Genomic DNA, 21,629 nt, shown 5'->3' with positions numbered 1-21,629 from the left:
CTTTTCTTCATTCCTAACGGGGAAATGGACTCACCTTCCGATTTCCACTTCAATATTATCCCACAGCCTTTCAAGTTGTACCTTTCTTTACTGTGGTGTGGCAAAACCCTTAAGGCACAGTTGTATCTAGTATAACATATCAAATGTGCCAATCAAGCATGGCAAGACGGAAGAGCTTATGCCAACAATCTTAAAAAAAATTTAACCCAAAAAAGAAGAAAAAGAAAAACTTTCAATTTGATCTTTAATGGTGTGAATTAAAAGGAATTTATTCCTAAGCACATCAATATATGGTTAGGCTGGTGGCGTTTTCTGATTTCATGTCGGTGGTGCGGCCATCCATATATTTCTAAAACACCTAGATTGGTATACGAACTCTGTTTTCACTTTCGGTGCAATATCTACCAAGTTTTCAATTTCTTTAGGCATAGCAGAGGTCACCGATTTTAATAATCGATGAGTAATAACCTCTTGACAGGAATTCTTTCTAGCAAGACATTTTACATTTGGGAAAATGAAGACAGCAAGACTACAAATAAGACAAACGGGAAAATGAAAGCTTAAATATGGATGGTAATGCACGTTTTTAGTTGACTAGAAATCATGAAATTTAATTTGCCAAGAAAATTTGAATTTCATCACATGATAGATGCTCTGGAGCGCATACATTAAGAGGAATTTACAGACATTATTGAAACAGCAAGAAAATCTGGGTTTCGTACAATTAACCAAAGAAAGCCTGGTTAAGAATGTCTTTCAAAAGTACAGCTTCATTTGAGCTCTGACCTGTTTTCCAAATTTTAAAATCTGGGGGAAAGTAGTCAGCATCATTCCAGCGTTTCAAGGATGTTATTGCAAAAGGGCCTTGTGCGTTTCCCAAGGGATCCTGATAATGCCAGATCAAGCTTCCCAATTGGTCATCAGGAATCTGATTTTTACTACTTGGATTTTCAATTTCATCATCATCGCTCAAATCAATGACCCGAGATCTTGTAACCATCTCGTCCACCATTTGTTGAGAAGCCTTATTCTCCTTTACCTCCAAATGCTGTGTCTCACCATCACTCTTGTCTATGAACTCCGTTGGTTGCTTCTGCCAATCTTCTTGCACATTAACATTATGCTGAGATCCTACAAGATATGACAAGGAACAATAAGAATCTATGGATCAATCTTTTATTAGTGTCTAAATGCAAGAATCTAGGGATCAAATTTTTTGTTAGTCTATAGGCAAATCACAATAATTTCCCCTGCACTTTAAAATTTACACATACACTATTGTTTTATTCCTTTAATATAAATAATACTTCCCTTCTGAATTTAATTTTCCTGCATTGTGTTCCCTTGATTGGTCCAACCACTAAAAAGTGTCTCCACTTACTCTTGCACTTCTCTCCCTTTAGAGTATTTCTAGAGACCGATCTCCCCACATTATAGCTCAGTTATTTCACAACTAGGATACAAATGCATAACAAATATGCTACCATATATATGCATTACAAACAAGTTAAAATGTTACAGGAGAGTAAATTCAAGAACATGGATGAATAAAACTAATGGTGCACCTGCAAAATCTATCCCACCTAAGGTCCAAATTGACGCACATTCTTCTGTTTTTGTATCATAGGTAGGAAGTTCAGGAGCTTCCCTGACTATCGATCTTGATGAACTGTTGTTACTTTTTTTTACTTCACCTGCACAAAACTGTGGTTCAGCTTCAAGTTGTAATTCATCTGCGGTTACTTTTGGAAGCTCACGCAATAGCCGTAACTGTTCATCTGGTGTCTGAAGCTGTTTCCTTCTTTCCAGGCACTCAAAAAGCTTAAAAGATCAATCAAGTTAAGGATCCAATGACCCTCACAACTATTCATATAATTGATACAATTCCTGCAACTGCTAATTCCAGCACTTTTCCTTTCTAAAGAATCTATGATATTCACTTTTTAGAAGTATCTGGTCGCACTTGTTTGGTTCTAAGGTTGGAGGAACCAAAAGATATGTGCTTATTTTATGCTGCATTTTCTTTCTTTAGCTATGGGGATGAACAAAAGGAATGCCGATGCTTTAACCATGTTGCAAAATTCAAACACATTCATTTCTTCTCCATACCTTCCGCTTTTTCTACTAGATGTAGCTCTGATCTCATTTACACTAACTCATTCCCTAATGAAATTCCAAGTGACTCCTAGGAGATTCTCCCATTTCTTAGAAAAGCAAAAAGCAAATAATTGTAGCTTGCAACTACAAAACAATCAGTGTGGTTAAGCTGACTGCTTGCAGATGTGGGGGTGGGTTTCACTTTCTACTCTTAACACCTGTCTACTGTGATAACAAGAGTGCTATTCAGATTTCTTTAACTCTATTATTCATGTGTATGAAGCACATAAATCTACAGTGCAGTTGGGTCAATTTCTCCGCCAAGTCCCACATCATTGCATGCTTTCTCTTACTTCTAGACAAACACTCAGCCTCCTGTACTCATCCGATGAGTTTGTGAGGGGATGCTAAGGTGGTTCATCAATGGATAGCTGACCATCAAACTGAGGATAATTACACATAATCAATAATTGACACTATATAAAGGGTAATGCTGTGCTCTTTTTCTTCTGTGCATTATTTTTTTTCTGAATGGTTCTTCTGTACATTTTGCAACAAACTAAAATTAGCTATTATATGTTCATTTCTTTCTACCTTTCTATCAACTATACTTTCTCTTGATGTATGATCCAGCAAACATCTAAACTGAATCTCTCGATACATCACTTGTATCATAAATATGAACAATCTTGATTCCTTATGAATAAAATTAAAAGGGATAAGCTTACCAAACTAAGGAACACTCAAAACACAGTAAAGTATCTATTATCCTTGTGAATAAAACGAAAAGGGATAGCCTTACCAGAACTAGGGAACACTCAAACACAGTAAGCTATCTATTATTATCTTAAAAGGATATTCTCTGCGCCATCCTTTTTCATTAGCTCGGTCAATTAGATTTTGCAGCAAGGCGAGTTCTCTCATAAGCCACTGAAAAATATACACCCATTGTGAAGAAAGGATCACAATTACTGACCACTTACATTACGGCATTTTCATCCCCAAAAAATAATAATAAAAAAATAAAAAAATTACATTACCACGTCAAAAACCATGTAACTCATAACAGAGGAGATATTGCTTTTGATGTCACGAACCAAGTAAAACAATATCAAGCTCCTACCAGAACAGATTTTAGATGATAAAGATATGAAGCATCACAAGACATTTTGATAAAGCTAGCTAATATATGAAAAACCCCATAATGACTCATGATTAAATAATTTTCAATAATTTGATCAAATGTTCTAAACTTGAAGAGCATGGCATAGTATGCAGAGCAGCAAATGGAACTTGATATGGTCAATCATATTTCAGCCGGAAGCTTTAAGAATAAAGATACAGTATGCAACTTATGCATTGTGAAAAAGGTATGGCCACACACTGAAAAATTTCAAAAAATAGTTTGTATGACACGTACATGTGACATGTAGATGAAAAACTATATTCCACATGAAACACTTACATGCTTTGTTATATCCTCATGCAAAATCTGGGCCTTTTGTTGAAGCTCATCCTATAAATGTTCAACAATTTACATTAGATAAAACAAAGGGAGATAATTATATCAAATAGATCATAAAACATAAAAGGGAAACTTGAGCATAGATATTATATTGAGCAGTGTTAAGTTACCATCAATCCCAAAAGCTTAAGCAATTAGGAAGCACACCCAATAACCCATAACAGGCTTACACACACACACACTTCAACTATAAAGACACACGACATGACTAATTCATGGTAAACATGTAAACTTAATCAATTATTATCATGTAACATAAATACAAGCAACATTCAATGTTTAGATCACTATAGTTTTGTTATCATTAATCCCAAAGGTCAGATACTAGGCAAGTGTCTAGAACCCTGTCTCATCAACTAACCGTCAAGCAGTGTACTACCAAAACTGAATCTAACTTTTCCATCAAATTTTAGATAAGCTGAGATGCAAGACATCTTTGCACCTACTTGAGGGGTAGTGTTGAAAATTTGAATGATTTCCATAGTTGTTCTTGTTACCTCAAGTGTACAATATTATCCTTAAAAAATGGTTAAAGTAGGATGCTTATTAGAATAAAAGAAATACCTTCCCTATTTGTATCAGATCTGTGTGGTTTTAAAATATGCTTGCATGGATTTTAATAAATAAAAGAAAACAAAATCATTTTCTTTTCTTCTACATAATGCAGACTCACACACACAGCAGAAACATATATAGTTTTATATCAAAGCCACAGAAACAGAATTGTAAAGCGATAAATCCAGAACTGAACAAAGGAGAATTACCACAGTAGGCTTCTTGAGCAAACCAATTTTTATTCTTTGACGCAAATCCTCACACTCTTCCTGCAACCAATGCCATATAAGACAGCTTCACAAATCCACAAACATAGAGAAGAACTTTTTTGATGAAATCAACAAGCAACTGTCAAAACAAATCAATTAATACCCTTTTACTAAAATGAAGATCTCTTGGGCAGTTGGCAGCATTAACTTTCTATTTCAATGATATCATTGTTACTGGTAATGTTAAAGAGAAAAATGGGAAAATTGAAGAATTCTTTAGCAAGGGGGTTTAAAATCAAAGACTAAGAAAAGCTTAAATACTTGTTTGGAGTAGAGATGGCTCACTCACTCATCTGTCTAATTACCATGCCGCCCAACACCCTGCTTATCAAGACTATGGGTGGTCTTAATGCACGCATCACCATCTCTCCCCTTAATCTTCCTCCCACCTCTCTCTAATGATTGCAGAACTTTGCAGCAATATATATTGAATTGGTGTTCATATACCAGACATTTGCCTCAAAATCACCCATGATCCTTCAAGCAGAGAAGCTTGAGGACAAAATTCGGATATGTGATTAGGGTCTTTTCCCCTAATTATCTTGTAAGGATTTAGACTTATGCATCATTATAGTAAGTACCAGATATAAAGCCAGGTCCTGTTTGGGACTCAAGACAAAGGAGGACTGGAAAGGAACAATTTAAATTCTTTTTCAGAAGTGTTTCTCCAGGTGTGGGTCACTTATGTCCAACAATTTTAATTGTATAAAGGAAGTAGGAGAGTTTTTTTTACCTATGCAATTAATTATTCTTAATAATTTGATTGGAAAGCTATTTGAAGACAATTTTGATGAAGTGAGGTTTTTATTGAGAAAAGTAAAGTCTTTGGAGTCATTATGGTTTTTATTTCCAAGAAGTTATGTACATGTTTCAAAGGCAATTACTCATCCTTTTTTCTATATATATAAATCACCAAGGAAAGAAGGAAAGGAAAAGCAAAGAAAGCAAGACACGAAGTACAAAATTCCCAGGATAACTTGAATTTTAGAAATTAATCCAAATTATATATGGATGCATTAGCATAGCAGAACAAGGTTAGGAACCAATTTTTCCATAACCAAAAATATTTAAAACAACTGAGTATGAGTATCACTAATCAAATGAATAAGAAATGAGGAGTGTTAAAAATGCATATGAATATGATGGTGAAGATGTATGCACCCTAAGAAAAGAGGAGCAGAATTATGAAAGCAGAGCTCTAGGATGTGGGCGCATAGAGTAAGAGATTACCTCGGTGAAATTATCATCGGAAAGCATGGAAACGTGGATGTGTTTTATCATGCCGGAAACTTGAAGGAGAAATTGACTAGTGCTGCAATCAGTTTGAGAGGCCTTGTTTATGGTCAGCCCTAAATGAATAAATAAGCAACAGCATGCATCAATCAACAGCAATAACTTGCAAATCCAAAAGGATAATAGAAAAGCAACTGCAGCAGCAGGAGTTAAGGTTACCTGTAACTTGAAGGAGGATATGAGAGTGCTTCTGAAGGTAGTCATTAGGGTCCGATTTGGTCCTCACGAAGCTTCCCACTATTTTGTCCACCACTTGTTCCTCCTTCTCCACCTCCACCTCCACCTCCTGATGATTATGCTTCTGCTTCAGGAGGAGATGTTCGACAAGACTTCTCCTCAAATACACAAGCCGTATGTTGTCGGGAATTACAGCCGCAAAGCAGCTTCTTTCGACTGTGGTGGATTTACGAGGCGGAGGCGGAGGTTTACTCTGCTGCTTTTCGTCCTCTTCGTCATCGTCTTCTTCTTCTTCTAATTCGAAGTAAGCAGCATCTTCGTAATCGTCGCCGTCATCGGAGGAGGAGTCGTAGAGTCGGTTCTCGGCCAGGTGAGGGTCGAGCAAGTCGAAAATCTTGACGCGGGCAATGGATTTCCTGCCGAAGAGGGAGAGGAGGGCTTGGTCGCAGACAACCCTCTTTTTTCTGGTAGGATGGAGAAGGTTGTTGCGCACCACATAGTCATTGACAATGGAAGTGACGTCGTGGTGAGGGATTTTGTGGGAGGTGTCTTTGCCGATGGAGTGGAGGAAGTGGAGGAGGGGTCTGGAAGCCCATCCCACAAGCTCTATCTTCTTCTTCTTGTTATTACTATTATTATTATTATTATACAACGTTGTTCGCATTCGCATCATCCTTTTCCTTTTTCTTCTCGGTCTGCTGCTGCCGTTGACGTTGGTACTGGTAATGGTAAAGCCCTCCTCCTCCTCATCATCCCCAACCTCCACCCACTCGAATGCCGCCGTCGCCTCCCACTCCATTTCAATTTTCGATTTTCAATTTTCAATTTTCAACCAACGCATCATTTGTGGATTTCGGATTTGCATTTCTACTCTTTCTATGCAATCCATCCCATAACATCATTATTATTCATTATTTTCTTTCTCTTTTACTGGCTGAGTCACAATTTATTATTTCATTTTAGCTCCGTTTATTATTTCACTGATTAATGTATGGAAAAAACTATTATTATTATTTATATAAAAAAAAATTAGAAAAATACAAAATAATTGGTCGTTGTAGATATATTTTTTCGAGAAAAAAAAAAATTTTGAACGAATAGATTTTCCCTAAAATTTGTTATTCTAAAATAAATAAAGTTCTAAAAAGACCTTTTAGTCCTTTCACTTTGTATCTCTTTACTTTTTATTTATTTATATTCTGTAGAACATGGATTATTTAGCGCTCAAGCAAGGAACTAATAAGTATCGCTCACCGATCCGTACTGGTTCGGAGAGGACAGTGAAGTGCAGTGATCGCCTTCATCGCCAATCGCCATGATGATGATGATGATGATGATGATTAGAACAATCACAAGAAGAAGGTACTTTCTAATGGGATTGAGGGGTGGATTTGCATCATCAACTGCAACGGCAGCCTCACAATCCCAGTCACCGACTGCCACTGCTGAGGTGGCGTCAGTTGATGATGAAGAAGAAGACGTTGATCCAGCAGCATCTTCTTCGTCGCTGGCGAAGGCGGTGACACCCACTATCCTTCAGCCGCGTGTGGTTGTGTATGACGGAGTCTGCCATCTGTGCCACCGAGGGGTGAAGTGGGTAATCCAGGCAGACAAGCACAGAAAGATCAAGTTCTGCTGCCTCCAGTCGCAAACTGCTGATCCCTACCTGCGATTCTGCGGTGTTGATCGGCAGGATGTTCTAGCTCGTTTTTTGTTCGTCGAAGGCCCCGGCCTTTACCACCAGGGCTCCACCGGTTGGTTACTTTTAACTTACAACTCTTATCATTAATCCATAATCACCATTGATTAATTAATTAATTAATTAATTAATGATCTTTTTGATATTTTGCAGCTGCACTAAGAGTTTTGTCTTACTTGCCTCTGCCTTACTCTGCTTTAAGCACGCTCATGCTGCTTCCAACTCCACTTAGGGATGCTGTCTATGATTATGTTGCCAAGCGCCGCTACCACTGGCTTGGCAAGTCCCAACATTGTTTAGTTTTGCAAGACAAACGGTTGCTGGAGCGTTTCATCGATAGGGAAGAATTGATGATGGATCGGGATTAGCTTTAGATTTAGACCCCCTTTTCTTTTCTTTTCTTTTCTTTCTTTTTGTGTTTATATGTTTCTGGCTGGAAAATGGAAAATGGAAAATGGAAAATGCTTACCAGCAGACATCTGGTTCTGGTAGGACAAAATGTTTTAAATGTAGACTATTATTTTATATATACCACAAGTTTTTTGCTGCATGATTTTGCTTACAAATCCAACTATTCTTCGGTTTATTTATTTATTTATTCTTTTTGCATTGCCGAGATTTCGACTGTTGATGATGTTGAAATTATAAAACTTTAATGGCTAAAATACATGTTAGCCTACATCCAAGATTTGTCTGCTGCCAGCTATGCAGGTAGAAAATTGCAATCCAATTTCTAAATTGAAGAGGATTAAAACAAGTTCTAAGAACAACGGCTTCTGATTGATACTAAAATCCATTTGGTGCCCTTCATACATTTGGTATCCTCCACTCCACTCCCAACCTCATAAAAGACGCTACATATATATCCTCCCAACTATTAAAAATTACAAGAAGAAGCTACTCAAATTTCACATTCTATGTTTCTACCAACGCACTCATTCATCAGATTGAAAAAAACTTTCAAGGTATCAAAACTGCTCGATCAACTCTGGAACATCTGAAAAGATAAAAACATTATTCTAAGAAGAGGAAGTTCTTCTGCTACTCGTCATCGCCACCAGTCCACTCATTCCAATCCTTGTCAACATGTTTTTGTGCCCATTTAACAGCAGCGCGTGCAGCTTGCGGTCCACCAGGCAATCCCCGTTCATTCACAGTATCGGCCATATCAATGAAAGGAAGGACCAAGAGTGTCCCAGGACCACCATACTCGGTGTGTAAGAAAGTACTAAATATCTGTTTCCAATTTATATGGGAAAAATCAGTTCCTATATATTTCCATGCAAAACAGAAAAGATTCTTATCATTATCAAGGGCATAATTCAGTCAATGAACTATCTCACATTATAAATATATAACTAGGGTTGGAAAGTCAAAAGCTCCTTGCTGAGAAATTATTGATACAGGAGCATTTGTATGAACAATTTCAACAGTGAGGATCAATCATAAAAGAAGAGACCCAATTTTACCTCAGCAAAGGATCCATTTGTAAATTAAAAAAAAAAAATACAATTTTAAGGAAAAAAAAAGTGTTTATCTATTTGCATTTTTATGCGAAATTATAAAGATATTGTCTTTCTACCTCCCAAATACCACTTTAAAAACACCCATTAGATCAGTTGAATGTTAAGTTAGCATACACAATCGCAACTACATGAAAGTAGAGACGTGTAGACCATATTTTACAACTGCTACGGCCAGATCCATAAATCAGTGCATCTCCAAACTATTGTAAGTTCTACTTCCCATTAAAGTTCACTAAAACAAGCCTGATAAATGTAAACTAAATAAATGAAAATTAAAATGTTCTCATGAAGTAGAAGCCACGTAAAAGGAAAGTAAATTAAATAAAAACAATTTTTCTATTTTGGAGATTGGAATAAATAATGAAATTTTTTTTCCTATTTGTGGACTCTTGTAGAATTTTTTGATTAGCACCTAGCACAACAAAAAGCGGTTTAAAATAAATACAGAGTTGCAAAAAATACCAATGGGGATTGTACTCCTGGCCTTGTTTGATTTATCTGCAAACTATGAACTTTCTTGGGTTTCCACGGAAAGGCCAACCAAACAATTTATGTACTTTTGAATAGCATACACATTTTCAATATTTTAAAGTTAAAAATAAGTTTTTGAAATCAATACTAAACGAAATTTTCGACTTTAACAATCACAAAAATACAATCTTGTCCCTAAGATACAATGATAATATGAAATCAAATCATGAATCAGACTTCAATGTGCTAATAGAAACCTTAGAATTGTACCTTTTTTTTTTTTCCTTGTTCTCTAAAAGTAAAGCTCCAAGACCGGAAAATAGTAAAAAAGAAACTGCAAATAAATAAATAAATACCTCAGTGCAGATTCGGACAACTTGATCGACAGAATCTCCATATATATCTCTCTTGGAGAGCTTGGTGAGGAGATGGTTCCTGAACTTTTCGGTCTCCTGCGACATAAGGATTAGGATTTAGGAAGCAAAGAAAGAAAGAAGAAATGTTTCAGTCTCTAGTTGATAAATTAATAAATTAAAGAGAAAGGATACAGTGAAAATTTGAATTGGGGTGGGGGGGGGGGGGGGGGGGGGGGGGGGGGCGGGGTGTGTGGCGTGTACTTACAGCATCGGCAAATTCAGGAATAGGATCGGGAAATTTGTACTCGGTTGCTGCTGCTCTGCAAATGTGCTTTGAAGTTGAAGCTAATCTTCTCTCCGCCTTTTCAACTACTAAGGAATGCTTGAATCTAACGCCACTTGCAGTTGCAGAAGAAGAAGAAGAAGAAGAAGAAGAAAGCAAAGGAAGAAGATGAAGAAGAGAGCTTGGAGGGTTCACATTCACAGTCACAGTCAGAGACAGCGCCAAAGAAGCTACCATAATCTTCATCTTCTTATCCCAAGTTTCAGTATCACTAACTCACTAATTCCTTTGTGCAGCATTTCCACGGGCCTGCCCGGCCCGGCCCCATTTATTTATGATAACAATTGGAATATTAACGTGGCCTATCGCCCACCCTAAATCCCCATTTTTTTTAATTAATTTCTAATTTTGATAAGTAGCATTTGAAACCCGCCAGCAAAATTATTTTATAAACAAATTAATAAAGCGTAAGCTATACGAAACTCTTTGACATTTACAAATAACCTCTCTAACAATTAAATAAAATAAAATAAAATAACTACTCAATCCATTAAAAATTTACACATCAAACACCAATTTTACATGCAAGATAAAATTATCTTATAAATAAAAACTAAAAAGTTTTTTTTTTATAATTTAAGAAAACAAAATTATACAATATTACCTTATACATGTTACTATTTAAATATATAAAAAATGAAAAATAATTTTATGTAATATTTTTAATATTTAAAATACTTATAATTTATACTATTTTAACTTATATCAAAAAATATATTTTTTATATATAAATTGTTTACAAGTTAAATATCATTTTACAAAAACCTTTCGTGATATTTTTTAAAAAAATTGATATTTATGGAAATTCTATAAAAAAAAATTTTGATTAAAACAATTTTGAACAATAGAAAAATATATTCATTGGAATATTCATTTTAAAATTATGAATGACTTTAGGGACATTGGATCGTATACTCCTAAATACATTTGTGATGCTTAATTATATATTTTTAAATATATTTGAGATGTTTATTTTTGAAAATATTCAATCGCATATTTCTAAATGTATTTTAAATATTTAATAGCATACTTCTAAATACATCTAAGATGTTCATCTCTATAAACATTTAGATATATACTTTTGAACACATTTAAAATGTTCAATTATATACTTTTCAATATAAATATGTTTAATTAGTTAATATTTTTAATAATACTTTTAAATAAGGATAAAAATATAAATTTATAATAAAATTGTATAGAGTTTAATTTGACCGTGTAACTAAAATTTTTTCATAAAATTTTTAATATTTGAAATAACATAAATAAAATAAAAATAAGAATAAAAAGTTCACAAAAGTTATTTATTGAATCCATTCAGGAATTTTAAACAATTCATATACCAACAAAAACTTTTTCACAACGTACATGGGTCCGCCTTCCACAGTCATTTACATGCACTTTATTTTTATGACACGATAAATAGATTTTGGGATTGCATTCAAAGATTTTAAGTCAAAAATTAGATTTGAAACAAAATAACATAATAGCCCCAAAATAGCAAGGCTGAAAACAAAGTAAATGTTCTTACATAATAATTTGTGACAATTCAAAACAAAGGTATAGGGCGATTCAATTTGTCTAAACATTAATACTTCAAGCCGGAGTATAGAATATATTCCAAAATAGGGGGATTAAAAATTGAATGATATTAGGTTGGTCAACTAAACTGCACTTGCAGTTAATAACTAACAAACACAGATCAGTACCACTACTCGGATGTTTTAGTACTAAGGGTCAAGGAGGTGGATAACGTTTCCATATGTATGGTAAAGAAAAAACCAGGAGAAAACAAAAGACCATTGTAAATGCCATCTTAACATAGTCAATGTATTTCAAACATTTAAGCCATTACTATAAAGGTTCGAGTTTAAATAACAATTGTTAGTACTTCCTACTGAGAGTAAAAGAAGAATGTAGTGAACAGCTCTGCTCATGATTAGATTAGATGAACATACAACAATAATTTTCCGCTGGAACAATTTAAGGGGGAAAAAAAAAATTGTTAACATCTATAATTAAACAACGGAGAGGAGGCAGGGTTTTTCTTCACGAATGACGTGAATTTGAGCAAGCATCAGAATCTGAAGTCAGGGTCCACATCCATTGCCCAGGCAAACTTCGCTAGGAGAGATTTGTTGAATATCTGCGAGAATAACAATAGATAATCCCAAAAATTACCAACAGCTTCTAGAAAACAACAACCAGTGTGTACAAAATAACAGCTAGACCTTCTTTCTTTTTTATTTCCCTTTCTTAAAGTGCAATGACAGCTTACGGTTACCTCATCATCATTGCAAAGGCATGGAGTTACCAAGGTTTAGATGTTAAACCATCTCATACAACATGAAAACGAAGTACAATAGCAACCCACCTTCTCAACAGGAACTTCATGTCGCTTGCACCATGCAACCGTGATCCTAGGATCAAGGTAGTTAATTTTGGATGTTCCTAATGCCACTGTTTTCAGATCCTCTTTGGTCTTCATGTCCCTTTCCATTTTCTCAATCTTTGCTGTTGTTTGAGCCATCTTCCTCTCTAACCTGTGCCAAATAAAATTATATATAATAATGAAACTGCATATCCTCACAAGCAGTGAAATTGGGTTTAAAGAAAAATAATAAAAATAAAATATATAAATATATATATATTACGCTTCAGGGGTTAAGTTTCTCTTCCGCTTTCCATCAGCATCTTTTAATGGCGGCTTTCCTTTCTTTGCTCTATCCAGATCTGTTTTCAGCTCTTTCAGGACACCCTACAAGCAAACTGATCATATCAGTTCTGGGAAATACATTGAAACAACATGTGCGTTCCCATATGCATAGGACATGAAATATTCTCCAAAAAATTTTTGGTCAGAGAGATCCAAGGATTTTTCTTTCTTTTAGTTAATGAGCTCCTAAGATCTCTGTTAACGTTACAGATATAACCATTACCTGAAGTTCACTAATTTTCTCCATTAACCTTGTCATCTGAGCACTGTGAGATTTGGATATAGTACGCTGATGATTACATATGATGGCGACCTGCAATGGGAATCCCCAAAAACTTATACATGAGGTAAAAGAACTTGAATACAGTGAAACTTTTCCAGAGATTAACTGTCATCACCTCCTTGTTAGCATGCTGATAAACAATAATTTTTTCTGCAACATCTCCATCTCTGGTTCCCCTATTCAACTGGCATCATGCCAAACCCAAAAGAATAAATGAAAGTTACAGGATATATGTGTGTGTATATATATATATATATATATAACAAGCTGGATCAAACACATTATGGAAGAAATATACATGAATATAACAAGATTACACAAACTCGAACCATGCATAAAATGCTGAAAACAGAGAGCTAGCACAAGTCCAGGACCTCACCATATCATCCAACGTGATAGATGCATTATAAGTACGGAAAACTTTTGCTGTGAGGCCAGGCATGAGTTCCTTTAGATGCGCATTAAGTTTACTTGTATCCAGCTTGTCAAAAAGATCATCATTGCCTTGTTTTCCTGAAGTAAATAGAAAAGACATGCTAATATGCCTTGATCACTGAATCAAAAGATATATCCAAAAGTAAAATATATAATTAACTATACTCACCAGTCTGGAACTGCATAATTGCTTTATAAACAGGAAGCTCCACTTCAACAATATTTTCATATCTGATTGAATCTTTACCAAGGAAGTTAAACTGAATTTTTCAAACATCAAAAAAAAAAAAAAAAAAAAAAAAAAAAAAACCAATCAATACTGGCGTAACCTGAGTAGGAAATGCCCGGCATAGTTCTTAAATTTCAACGAATTTATACCATTGTACCTCCAACTTGTTTGGGGCAATTGCTTTTACATTTTCTACTTTCAATGTGCAACAACCAACAGTATCAGCTTCATCATCATCCTGCATTAGGACAACCAATAATGTCAAAAATGCCTTAAGTTACTAGCAAATAAGAGTGCATATTGTAGCCTGAAACCATCGGCACCATAAAACAAACACACAAAAAAGAGGAAAAAAAAAAAAAAAGAGAAGGGGGTAAACGCAAGCAATGCAACTAATAATCATACAAGAACAAAATAAATAGAAGTATGAACTACAGAGAGCCTAAACTGTTGTACCATGTCATACTTGAGATGCAAAATCCAAAACCCTTTTAATAAATAAGCAACACAAACATAAGCTTGCCCACTTATGGGTGTCTCACATCCTGCCAGATGTGGTGGGATGTAGAAAAAAATTGCAGAATCATATGTCTCAAACATAAGATGTCCACCATAAAGTAAGCATGCAAACCCACCATGGCAAAATTACATATATAGGCCCATTCATTTACATGTGCATATGCTACATGTACATTTTTTCTTTCTTTCTTTCATTTTTACAAATGATAAATAAGTTGCACACTGTTTATACCTTCTCATTGCCTGCCCTCAAAGCAAGTTTATCAATAAGATAGGTAGCAACTGCTATTTGTCGCTTTGAAACATCTTTGCTTGTAAAATCCTTTGTGTATGCAGTCCTGATGTTCTTTATGTATTCCTGTGCTCAAAATAGCAGAGGTTTATCAATAAGAAGGTCCACTCCTGAATCATCAGAAAACAATACGATTGCTATAAAAAACTTATGGAGAACTTGCTGGCTAAGCACCTTCAGCATCCTTGCTTTCTCATATTTCTCCTTATCACTTTGACCCTTCAAGGAACTACTAGCTGCCAGAAACACGTATTTGAATTCTTTTGGATTGATTGGATCATTCCAGAATGCTAACCACGTTACAGTATTGTCATGCCGTACTTCCTTCCATCTATCAAAAAATGACGTACCAACGACTAAATATCCCATAAAATACATATATATCTTTTTTCTTTTCTATTCTTGTATTTTATTTCCGATGAAATTATGAAGAAGAAAACCTTTCACCAGGGATAGGGCATTCTGGAATTGGAGCATCCACTCCTATATTAATTGTAACATCACGAGGACGAATGCGCCTTTTCAGCTTTCCAGACTGATACCACAATCAAAAAAAAAAATACATAATAAGTTAAAGAATTATTTCAAAACCTTCAACACAAAACCACTGTACATTGAACCATCACATTATGAATAAACCTAAATTATTTCATTAAATAGAAACAAGTTAAACAAACCTTCGGATGCTCGCCACGACCTCGGAATAACCCAGGTGGTTCAACTCTAAAGTTTCCAACCTGAAATTGAGAATAGCACAAACCCATCACAAGATAGCATCATCAAATTAACAATTGTAAATTATACAAAAAGTCTTGAGTGTGAAAGTCTTAGCAAAAGTGATATCTTTCTCACTCTAAATGCGCCATAAAAAAATTAGTTAATTACGTCACTTCAGTAGAATGGTACTGTTGCTTATGCGATCAATAAAAAAAACTGAGTAATAATCATCACATATTTCTAACCTCAGATAGCAGTTTAAATAACCATAATTTAGCGGCCTACAATTCATTTATTTACACTACACCATGATTTTGCATCACTATCTTTAACCTTTCAAACATACTGGTTGAATAAGGAGAAACAACAACTCAGGGGTCATTAATTGAAAACAGAAATAAAATTCGATCAACACAATTCTAAAATATATATATATATATATACACACAGAAATGCTACCTTGGGCCACGCCCCCCACTGTACGGTGGGCAACAACCATTTATCACCATCCAATCAATGCATTTCTATATATATATATATATATATACATAAAATGTTATTTTAGTAGAAACCTCAATTTTGAAACTTCAATACAAATTATACATTGAAAAGGCATAATAGTGATTAGAATATATTTGTACATTAGAAGGAAACACAATTTCTTTACATGAAAGTTAATAGCAAAATGCCCCAGCTACATACTAGAAAGATATTTGTCACCCATTCAGGTGTGTATACATGTGAAGTCTCTTGAGACTATTTCAAGTACAATGTTAAGCCAAACAAAGAAAAGATATGAACTCAACTAAATAAAAATATTTATGTGGACTAATTTTGTTGATCTCCCTGGCACCAGTGGTTATAATAGTCGTTGATTTGTTCCTTTATAGTTTTGAAATTCATCAATTATGTCCCTTATTGCCATGTACAGTTGTTTCAAATGACAACGTTATATAGCATAGACACCAACAAAATAATTTTCAGAACAACGGTTGCTTTCTATAATCATATCAAACATCAAGAGGAGGATCATGATATATTCCCTTGTTTTAAATCATTCGATCAGCACAATAAGGAAAATAGTCTATACTATTGAGGATGAAAAACAAGGAAATATCCACAAATCCTCCTCCTCCTAAGAGAATTAGATGTAAAGATAACCACCTTCTCTTTCACACCATCAACAATAGCCCACATATACTTGTCCTCTTGTTTCAATTTCTCTTCCTTTAAGGCCTTCTTCTCCTGCATCAACACACTGTCTGAGTCAAAAATTCAAAAAATAAACACATAGTAGAGATTTGATCCATAACATAATTCATGCAGCAAGTAATAGTATTTACACGCCGCTCATAAGTGAACCACCATGGATAATGAATTAAGGAACATTTTCAACCATGACATTACAGTGTGAACAACAAACTTATGATCTTAGTCTTATCAACAATTCACAGTTGCAGTTCAGAAATAAATGTTTGGAGAGCTCAAAAGCATAATAATAATAATAATAATAATAACAACAACAGACCATTTACAAGAGTGACAAGTGTGTTATTGTTAACATAATAGTTTTTTCCCATTAACTATGGCAAAAAATGTATCAGAAAAATTGTAGAAAATAAAGAAAAAGCAAAATTTCACCAGAGGATAGAAAATATATGGGAAATATCAACTAACCTCTGTACTCAATTGCTTCTTCTTCTCCTTTTCATTTTGGTACCAGTCATATATTGGGGTAAAGTCACAGGAGTCCAATTTCTGAATCACATGGCTCTTCCCAAGTAACTTACGCCAATCATTCCAAAAATTATCTCTAAATGTTTTTTTCTGCACATACTCTGTGTCTTTCATCACCGCAAACATGGTTGCAACCTGTAAATAAAAGCTTTGACAGGTAAGTACAATAACTAAAAGAATGACCTTAAAAAAATAAATAAATAAAATAACACCAAAGAACTAAGTTTCTAATTGAGAGAGAACCACCTCCTCTTGTTCAGGAGTCAACTCAACTGGCTTCCCATTATAGAGCATCTTTACCCCATGAGGTGCGTATGGTGGTGGAAAAATAACACCATTGTGAACCAAGGTAGTCCATTTTTTCTGGCCATCACCGGATGAAGGTAGCAATTTAGTAGACTTTGAATATTTTGAATTTTTAGCTGCTTTTTTATTTTTCTTGGTTATTTTCTTGGATGAGGAGGAAACAGCTTTTGTGACCACTTTTTTAGTGGTAGGTAATTTGTTATTTGATGCAGGTGACTTCTTCATTCTCAGGGAAATTGGAATATGGTCATCGTCCTCTGTGTTCGTTTCTGCTTTGACTGTTACCTGCTTACTTTTTACCACTGTTGGTGAACCAACAAGTTTTGGCTTTTTAACCAAAGATTGATCTGAGGAATAGTTTTTATCTAGAGGTCTCTTACTTAAGATGGCCAATGGTTTCTTTTGTTTATCGGTCAGTGTGGAACCACTATGCTGATTTTTTGACACGAGAGGCTTCTTCTCATCAGCATCATAAAGCTTACTGCCCGATGTTCCTGCATTGGACTTCATTTGAAACCTAGACGATAAAGGTTCATCATCTGAGTCTCCTGAAGGTAGTCCAAGAATATTCTTTGACACTGCTGGTTGTGATGAACCAGGACTTAGTTTAGGTTTTGCAAGCCCTTTGTTGGCATGGTTGGAGTTTTCCTTGAGCCTGGCACTTAAAGGTTTATCATCATCTTCAGAATCCTCAGAGTCACTATTAGAATTAGCATTTACTGGTGACCTCACTGGTGATGTCTTTGCAGACAAAGTTGAAGCTTTTTGGCTGGCTGCAGGAGATTTTATGGGTGATGCCTTGGTAAATGACACCAGCTTACCCTTAGAATTGGAGTTTAAACCATTGCGAGAATGAACGTCAGATATCTGCCTTCCAGACTGTATATCATTTCTTTGCAATGGTGATTTCTTTACTTCTGAGTTTACTTGGTTTGGTTTGGATGATGCATTACTTCTTTTAAATATCACAGGCCCATCATCATCATCGTACTCGTTAACCAGGTTTGGTTTAGCAGAAGTCTCAACAGCCATTATTTAACTATGTACATTGGCATTTATATCACGTCAGTTGCTGAGATAAACAAAATGAGAAAAGGGGGGGAAAAAAAAAGAAAAACTTTGAACATTACAGAGGAAGTCCAACAATCTTTAGCTAAATATTATCTATATAACATATAAAAGAAAAAAAAGCATAGTTGTATTAACCAAAAGTAATCAGATTAAGACAATTAATGCAGTTTTTCAACAAAGCTTAGGTAGACCAATTATAATGAATTAGATAGGAGATGAACCATATTCAGTTACAACCAAAGATAAAATGACCCTAACATAATTTGAACATATTCTGAAAAACTCCTATCTGTAGAATGAAAAAGCACTTCCTTATTCACATTAACCACATCGCTACCTGATATAATTTCAAAGCTTAAAAACCAATCTAATGAAAACTTTAACACAATATATAAGTAGTATTCATTTAGGAGATAACTACTGCATTCTTTGAACCACTCTTTTCAAACTCAACTAGGCCTCTTAAAAACTCCATTATGACCTAATGACCCGACTCATATATCTCAGAAGACCAAAAGGGATGTCACCCATCAATGAGAAGCTCAATTTTCTGATACACATAAAGTTTAAAAACTACAAAAATATAAGCTTGCTCATGGATATATCAATAAAACAGCATAAGCTGCACAAAGAAAGAGGCAAAAAGTGGAAGACTACCCGAGTCAACCCAACCAACCGATATCAGATTGCAATTCAACAAGAAGAACAAAACCTTAATCTCTCTTTTAAAATACATTCAGAAAAAGAACCAACCATGTTTCAATTTGAAGCTTCAAAGTCAAAACTTATGGAAAATTGATTTGTTAACAAATAAAAAAAAATAAAAAAAGAATCCCAGTCAGAAACCAAAACTTGAGGTCACATCAGGATATGTTAATAAAACAGCATAAGCTGCACATAGAACCAGGCAAAAAATGCAGGACTACGCGAGTCAACCCAACCAACAGATATCTGATCGCAAAATCGACAAGAAGAAGAAATTTGAACTTTAATTGGAATCTTAAAAATATATTCCGACAAAAAATCAACCATACTTCAATTTGAAGCTTCCAGCTCATGGAAAATTGATGTGTATTAGACAAATCACATAGAAAGGGAAACAAAAATAAAAAAAATAAAAAAATCCCAATGTAAAAATGTATCATACATTTTAAATTTGCCTGCAAATAACGCGAAAAAAAAAAAAATCAACATCTTAGCTTCTGGGGTTCTACAAATATATCGACAAAAGATTACAATTACTGTTTAGAGAGAAAAGATGATGAAATCTGAAATTTCAATCTGTTTACAAAACAATCAAAGCCCAAAATAATAATAATTAATTAATAAATAAAAAAGTGTAAGAGAATTACGTGGCAGTAGGCTGAAACTGTTAAGCGAGCTAGAGACGCCGGCCGCAGAGATACGGGGAGGAGTCTGAGAGTGGGTGCGATTGGAGGGGAATACGGCATAGATCTTTTTCCAACTGAAGAAATTTTTTAAATATAATCGGAGCAATACATATATATATATATAATCCAATTATCCTTATGGAGAGCTAGCCAAGACTCAAAATCAAACACTTTCAGTGAAACAATGGAGGAGAATAGATCAGAAAGTCAGACAAAAGACAGACCGACCGAGAGAGAGTTTGAGAAAGAGGCGGCAGCAGATAGGGTTTTTAGTACTTTTATTGGTAATCAGATTTGCAGATGAAAAAGACGATAAAGAAAAATAAATTAATATTCTAATAAATAAATAAATAAAATATGTAATAAGCTCTAAAAATAAATGCATAATATCGTAAATTTAATACTATAAACTCAATTGGTTCAACATATATTCAAAAATTCGAATAATAGTGAAATTATTAATGATACGTTTTCATGTTCAAAATTTAAATCTTGATATGGTATATAAAAAAACTTATTAACTGAACAAACTAACCAATTCAAACAATCCATTTGATTCGATTGTTTCATAATAATTTGATTATATTGATTTAAAAATTTTAAATTGATAATACGTTTGGTTTGAATTGGACGGATTTTAAAAAACAAAAATCAAACAAACCAATCGAATTAAATTGTTAAAATATAAATAACTAAAAATATTTTTTTTCAAAAATAATTGGTAAATTGCTATTATTTTTTATTTTAATATTTATGTTGAATTGCATTATTTAGTAAAAGAATAAAAAAAAAGGTTATAAGTGATAAATTATTTTAATCAATTTTATTTTAAAAGTAAATATTTTTATTTTCTGAAATGTTCAAGAGATTTTACTAAAACATTTGGTTGTTTTACACAAGTAGGAATTGGCCAAAATTCAAAATTTTAAGTACTTAATATCCATCAAGTAAAATCTAAAAGGATATTTAAATAATAATAAAGTTAGTAAAAATGTAAATTTTTTTTTTTGTTTAGATAATTTTTTAAAATAAAAAATTTGGAAGGTCCAGCAAAAAAAAAATTCTAATATGAAAAATTAATTCTTTTAAATACGTGTCATCTAAAATTTTTTGAAAAAATTAGTTTTATTTATTTTTTTAAATATAATTTTATTATTTAATTTATTACATAAATTTATTTAATTATTTATAAGCTATATATTATTCTCTTAAATATATATTATTCTAAAATTTTTAAAAAATTTAGTTTTACTTTTTTTTTAAATATAATTTTATTATTTAATTTTAATGTATAAATTTATTTAATTATTTGTAAATTTTATATTATTTTATTATTAATTAAACATTATAAAAAAAAATTCCAAAAAAAATTATTATCTGAAAATTGATTTATGAAAATCAAATTTCTTCGATACTTTCTCCTTTTACTAAAATCTAAAATTTTTAAACTTAAAACTTACAAAGCCAAATCCAAACACAATTTTTGAATTCATATTCTCTTCTCAGTTGTAACGAGTTCAATGTTATCCAAAATAAAAAATAATAAAAAAAAGATTCAAATGATTCATGAACTGAGATATTTTGACAAATCATCCTAGTTGTTTTTTTTTTTCTTTTTCGAA

At 33.6% G+C, this 21,629-nt stretch overlaps 4 protein-coding genes across 7 annotated transcripts; 1 reads left to right on the top strand and 3 right to left on the bottom strand.

Moving 5' to 3' along the window:
• Nucleotides 1-583: 583 nt before the first annotated feature.
• On the bottom strand, nucleotides 584-6,863 carry LOC107415815 (uncharacterized protein At5g08430). Of its 2 annotated transcripts, none has more exons than XM_060816357.1 (7): nucleotides 5,899-6,863; nucleotides 5,677-5,795; nucleotides 4,387-4,446; nucleotides 3,563-3,613; nucleotides 2,958-3,027; nucleotides 1,566-1,823; nucleotides 584-1,131 (listed from the first exon to the last, which is right to left on the bottom strand). In XM_060816357.1, the coding sequence occupies exons 1-7, from the start codon at nucleotides 6,713-6,715 to the stop codon at nucleotides 725-727; spliced, it is 1,782 nt and encodes a 593-aa protein (XP_060672340.1). In that variant the 5' UTR covers nucleotides 6,716-6,863; the 3' UTR covers nucleotides 584-724. The 2 variants fall into 2 exon arrangements, with proteins under 2 accessions (XP_060672340.1, XP_060672341.1); XM_060816358.1 differs by having other exon boundaries at nucleotides 1,584-1,823.
• Nucleotides 6,864-7,038: 175 nt separating this feature from the next.
• On the top strand, nucleotides 7,039-8,165 carry LOC107415762 (uncharacterized). The gene is made up of 2 exons (XM_016024152.4): nucleotides 7,039-7,670; nucleotides 7,769-8,165. Exons 1-2 carry the CDS (start codon nucleotides 7,232-7,234, stop codon nucleotides 7,981-7,983), a joined length of 654 nt encoding a protein of 217 aa, XP_015879638.1. The 5' UTR covers nucleotides 7,039-7,231; the 3' UTR covers nucleotides 7,984-8,165.
• A 198-nt stretch (nucleotides 8,166-8,363) lies between these two features.
• On the bottom strand, nucleotides 8,364-10,610 carry LOC125421878 (protein PLASTID REDOX INSENSITIVE 2, chloroplastic). The gene is made up of 3 exons (XM_016024153.4): nucleotides 10,234-10,610; nucleotides 9,969-10,064; nucleotides 8,364-8,851 (listed from the first exon to the last, which is right to left on the bottom strand). The coding sequence occupies exons 1-3, from the start codon at nucleotides 10,495-10,497 to the stop codon at nucleotides 8,657-8,659; spliced, it is 555 nt and encodes a 184-aa protein (XP_015879639.3). The 5' UTR covers nucleotides 10,498-10,610; the 3' UTR covers nucleotides 8,364-8,656.
• A 1,503-nt stretch (nucleotides 10,611-12,113) lies between these two features.
• LOC107415811 (DNA topoisomerase 1 beta-like) lies at nucleotides 12,114-20,314 on the bottom strand. 3 transcript variants are annotated; one of them, XM_048471601.2, is made up of 16 exons: nucleotides 19,969-20,314; nucleotides 17,486-18,617; nucleotides 17,180-17,374; nucleotides 16,667-16,747; nucleotides 15,463-15,522; nucleotides 15,226-15,320; nucleotides 14,960-15,116; nucleotides 14,726-14,851; nucleotides 14,132-14,212; nucleotides 13,915-14,005; nucleotides 13,690-13,823; nucleotides 13,426-13,494; nucleotides 13,251-13,340; nucleotides 12,966-13,069; nucleotides 12,686-12,854; nucleotides 12,114-12,457 (listed from the first exon to the last, which is right to left on the bottom strand). In XM_048471601.2, exons 2-16 carry the CDS (start codon nucleotides 18,575-18,577, stop codon nucleotides 12,389-12,391), a joined length of 2,613 nt encoding a protein of 870 aa, XP_048327558.1. In that variant the 5' UTR covers nucleotides 18,578-18,617; nucleotides 19,969-20,314; the 3' UTR covers nucleotides 12,114-12,388. The 3 variants fall into 3 exon arrangements, with proteins under 3 accessions (XP_048327558.1, XP_048327556.1, XP_048327559.1); XM_048471599.2 differs by having other exon boundaries at nucleotides 17,486-18,584; nucleotides 19,969-20,313; XM_048471602.2 differs by lacking the exons at nucleotides 14,960-15,116; nucleotides 15,226-15,320; nucleotides 15,463-15,522; ... (2 more) ...; nucleotides 17,486-18,617; nucleotides 19,969-20,314 and having other exon boundaries at nucleotides 14,124-14,212; nucleotides 14,726-14,779.
• Nucleotides 20,315-21,629: the final 1,315 nt, after the last annotated feature.

Source organism: Ziziphus jujuba, chromosome 4, assembly GCF_031755915.1.
Source record: "Ziziphus jujuba cultivar Dongzao chromosome 4, ASM3175591v1".
In the NCBI taxonomy this organism is placed as follows: domain Eukaryota; kingdom Viridiplantae; phylum Streptophyta; class Magnoliopsida; order Rosales; family Rhamnaceae; genus Ziziphus; species Ziziphus jujuba.
This window is presented reverse-complemented; position numbering and strand designations above follow the sequence as displayed.

What these genes read in the sequence shown, in the direction of transcription:
- LOC125421878 (XM_016024153.4), bottom strand. Translation starts at nt 10,497, where the DNA reads ATGAAGATTATGGTAGCTTCTTTGGCGCTGTCTCTGACTGTGACTGTG. An exon ending in TTCCTGAATTTGCCGATGCT is followed by an intron (nt 10,065 to 10,233) that starts GTAAGTACACGC and finishes CTTATGTCGCAG; the next exon opens with GAGACCGAAAAGTTCAGGAA. An exon ending in TTGTCCGAATCTGCACTGAG is followed by an intron (nt 8,852 to 9,968) that starts GTATTTATTTAT and finishes AATTGGAAACAG; the next exon opens with ATATTTAGTACTTTCTTACA.
- LOC107415811 (XM_048471601.2), bottom strand. Translation starts at nt 18,577, where the DNA reads ATGGCTGTTGAGACTTCTGCTAAACCAAACCTGGTTAACGAGTACGAT. An exon ending in AATTATGCAGTTCCAGACTG is followed by an intron (nt 13,824 to 13,914) that starts GTGAGTATAGTT and finishes TATTTACTTCAG; the next exon opens with GAAAACAAGGCAATGATGAT. An exon ending in ATCAGCATGCTAACAAGGAG is followed by an intron (nt 13,341 to 13,425) that starts GTGATGACAGTT and finishes TTCCCATTGCAG; the next exon opens with GTCGCCATCATATGTAATCA.
- LOC107415762 (XM_016024152.4), top strand. Translation starts at nt 7,232, where the DNA reads ATGATGATGATGATGATGATGATGATTAGAACAATCACAAGAAGAAGG. An exon ending in TTACCACCAGGGCTCCACCG is followed by an intron (nt 7,671 to 7,768) that starts GTTGGTTACTTT and finishes GATATTTTGCAG; the next exon opens with CTGCACTAAGAGTTTTGTCT.
- LOC107415815 (XM_060816357.1), bottom strand. Translation starts at nt 6,715, where the DNA reads ATGGAGTGGGAGGCGACGGCGGCATTCGAGTGGGTGGAGGTTGGGGAT. An exon ending in CCGATGATAATTTCACCGAG is followed by an intron (nt 4,447 to 5,676) that starts GTAATCTCTTAC and finishes CATTGGTTGCAG; the next exon opens with GAAGAGTGTGAGGATTTGCG. An exon ending in TGCTCAAGAAGCCTACTGTG is followed by an intron (nt 3,614 to 4,386) that starts GTAATTCTCCTT and finishes GAACATTTATAG; the next exon opens with GATGAGCTTCAACAAAAGGC.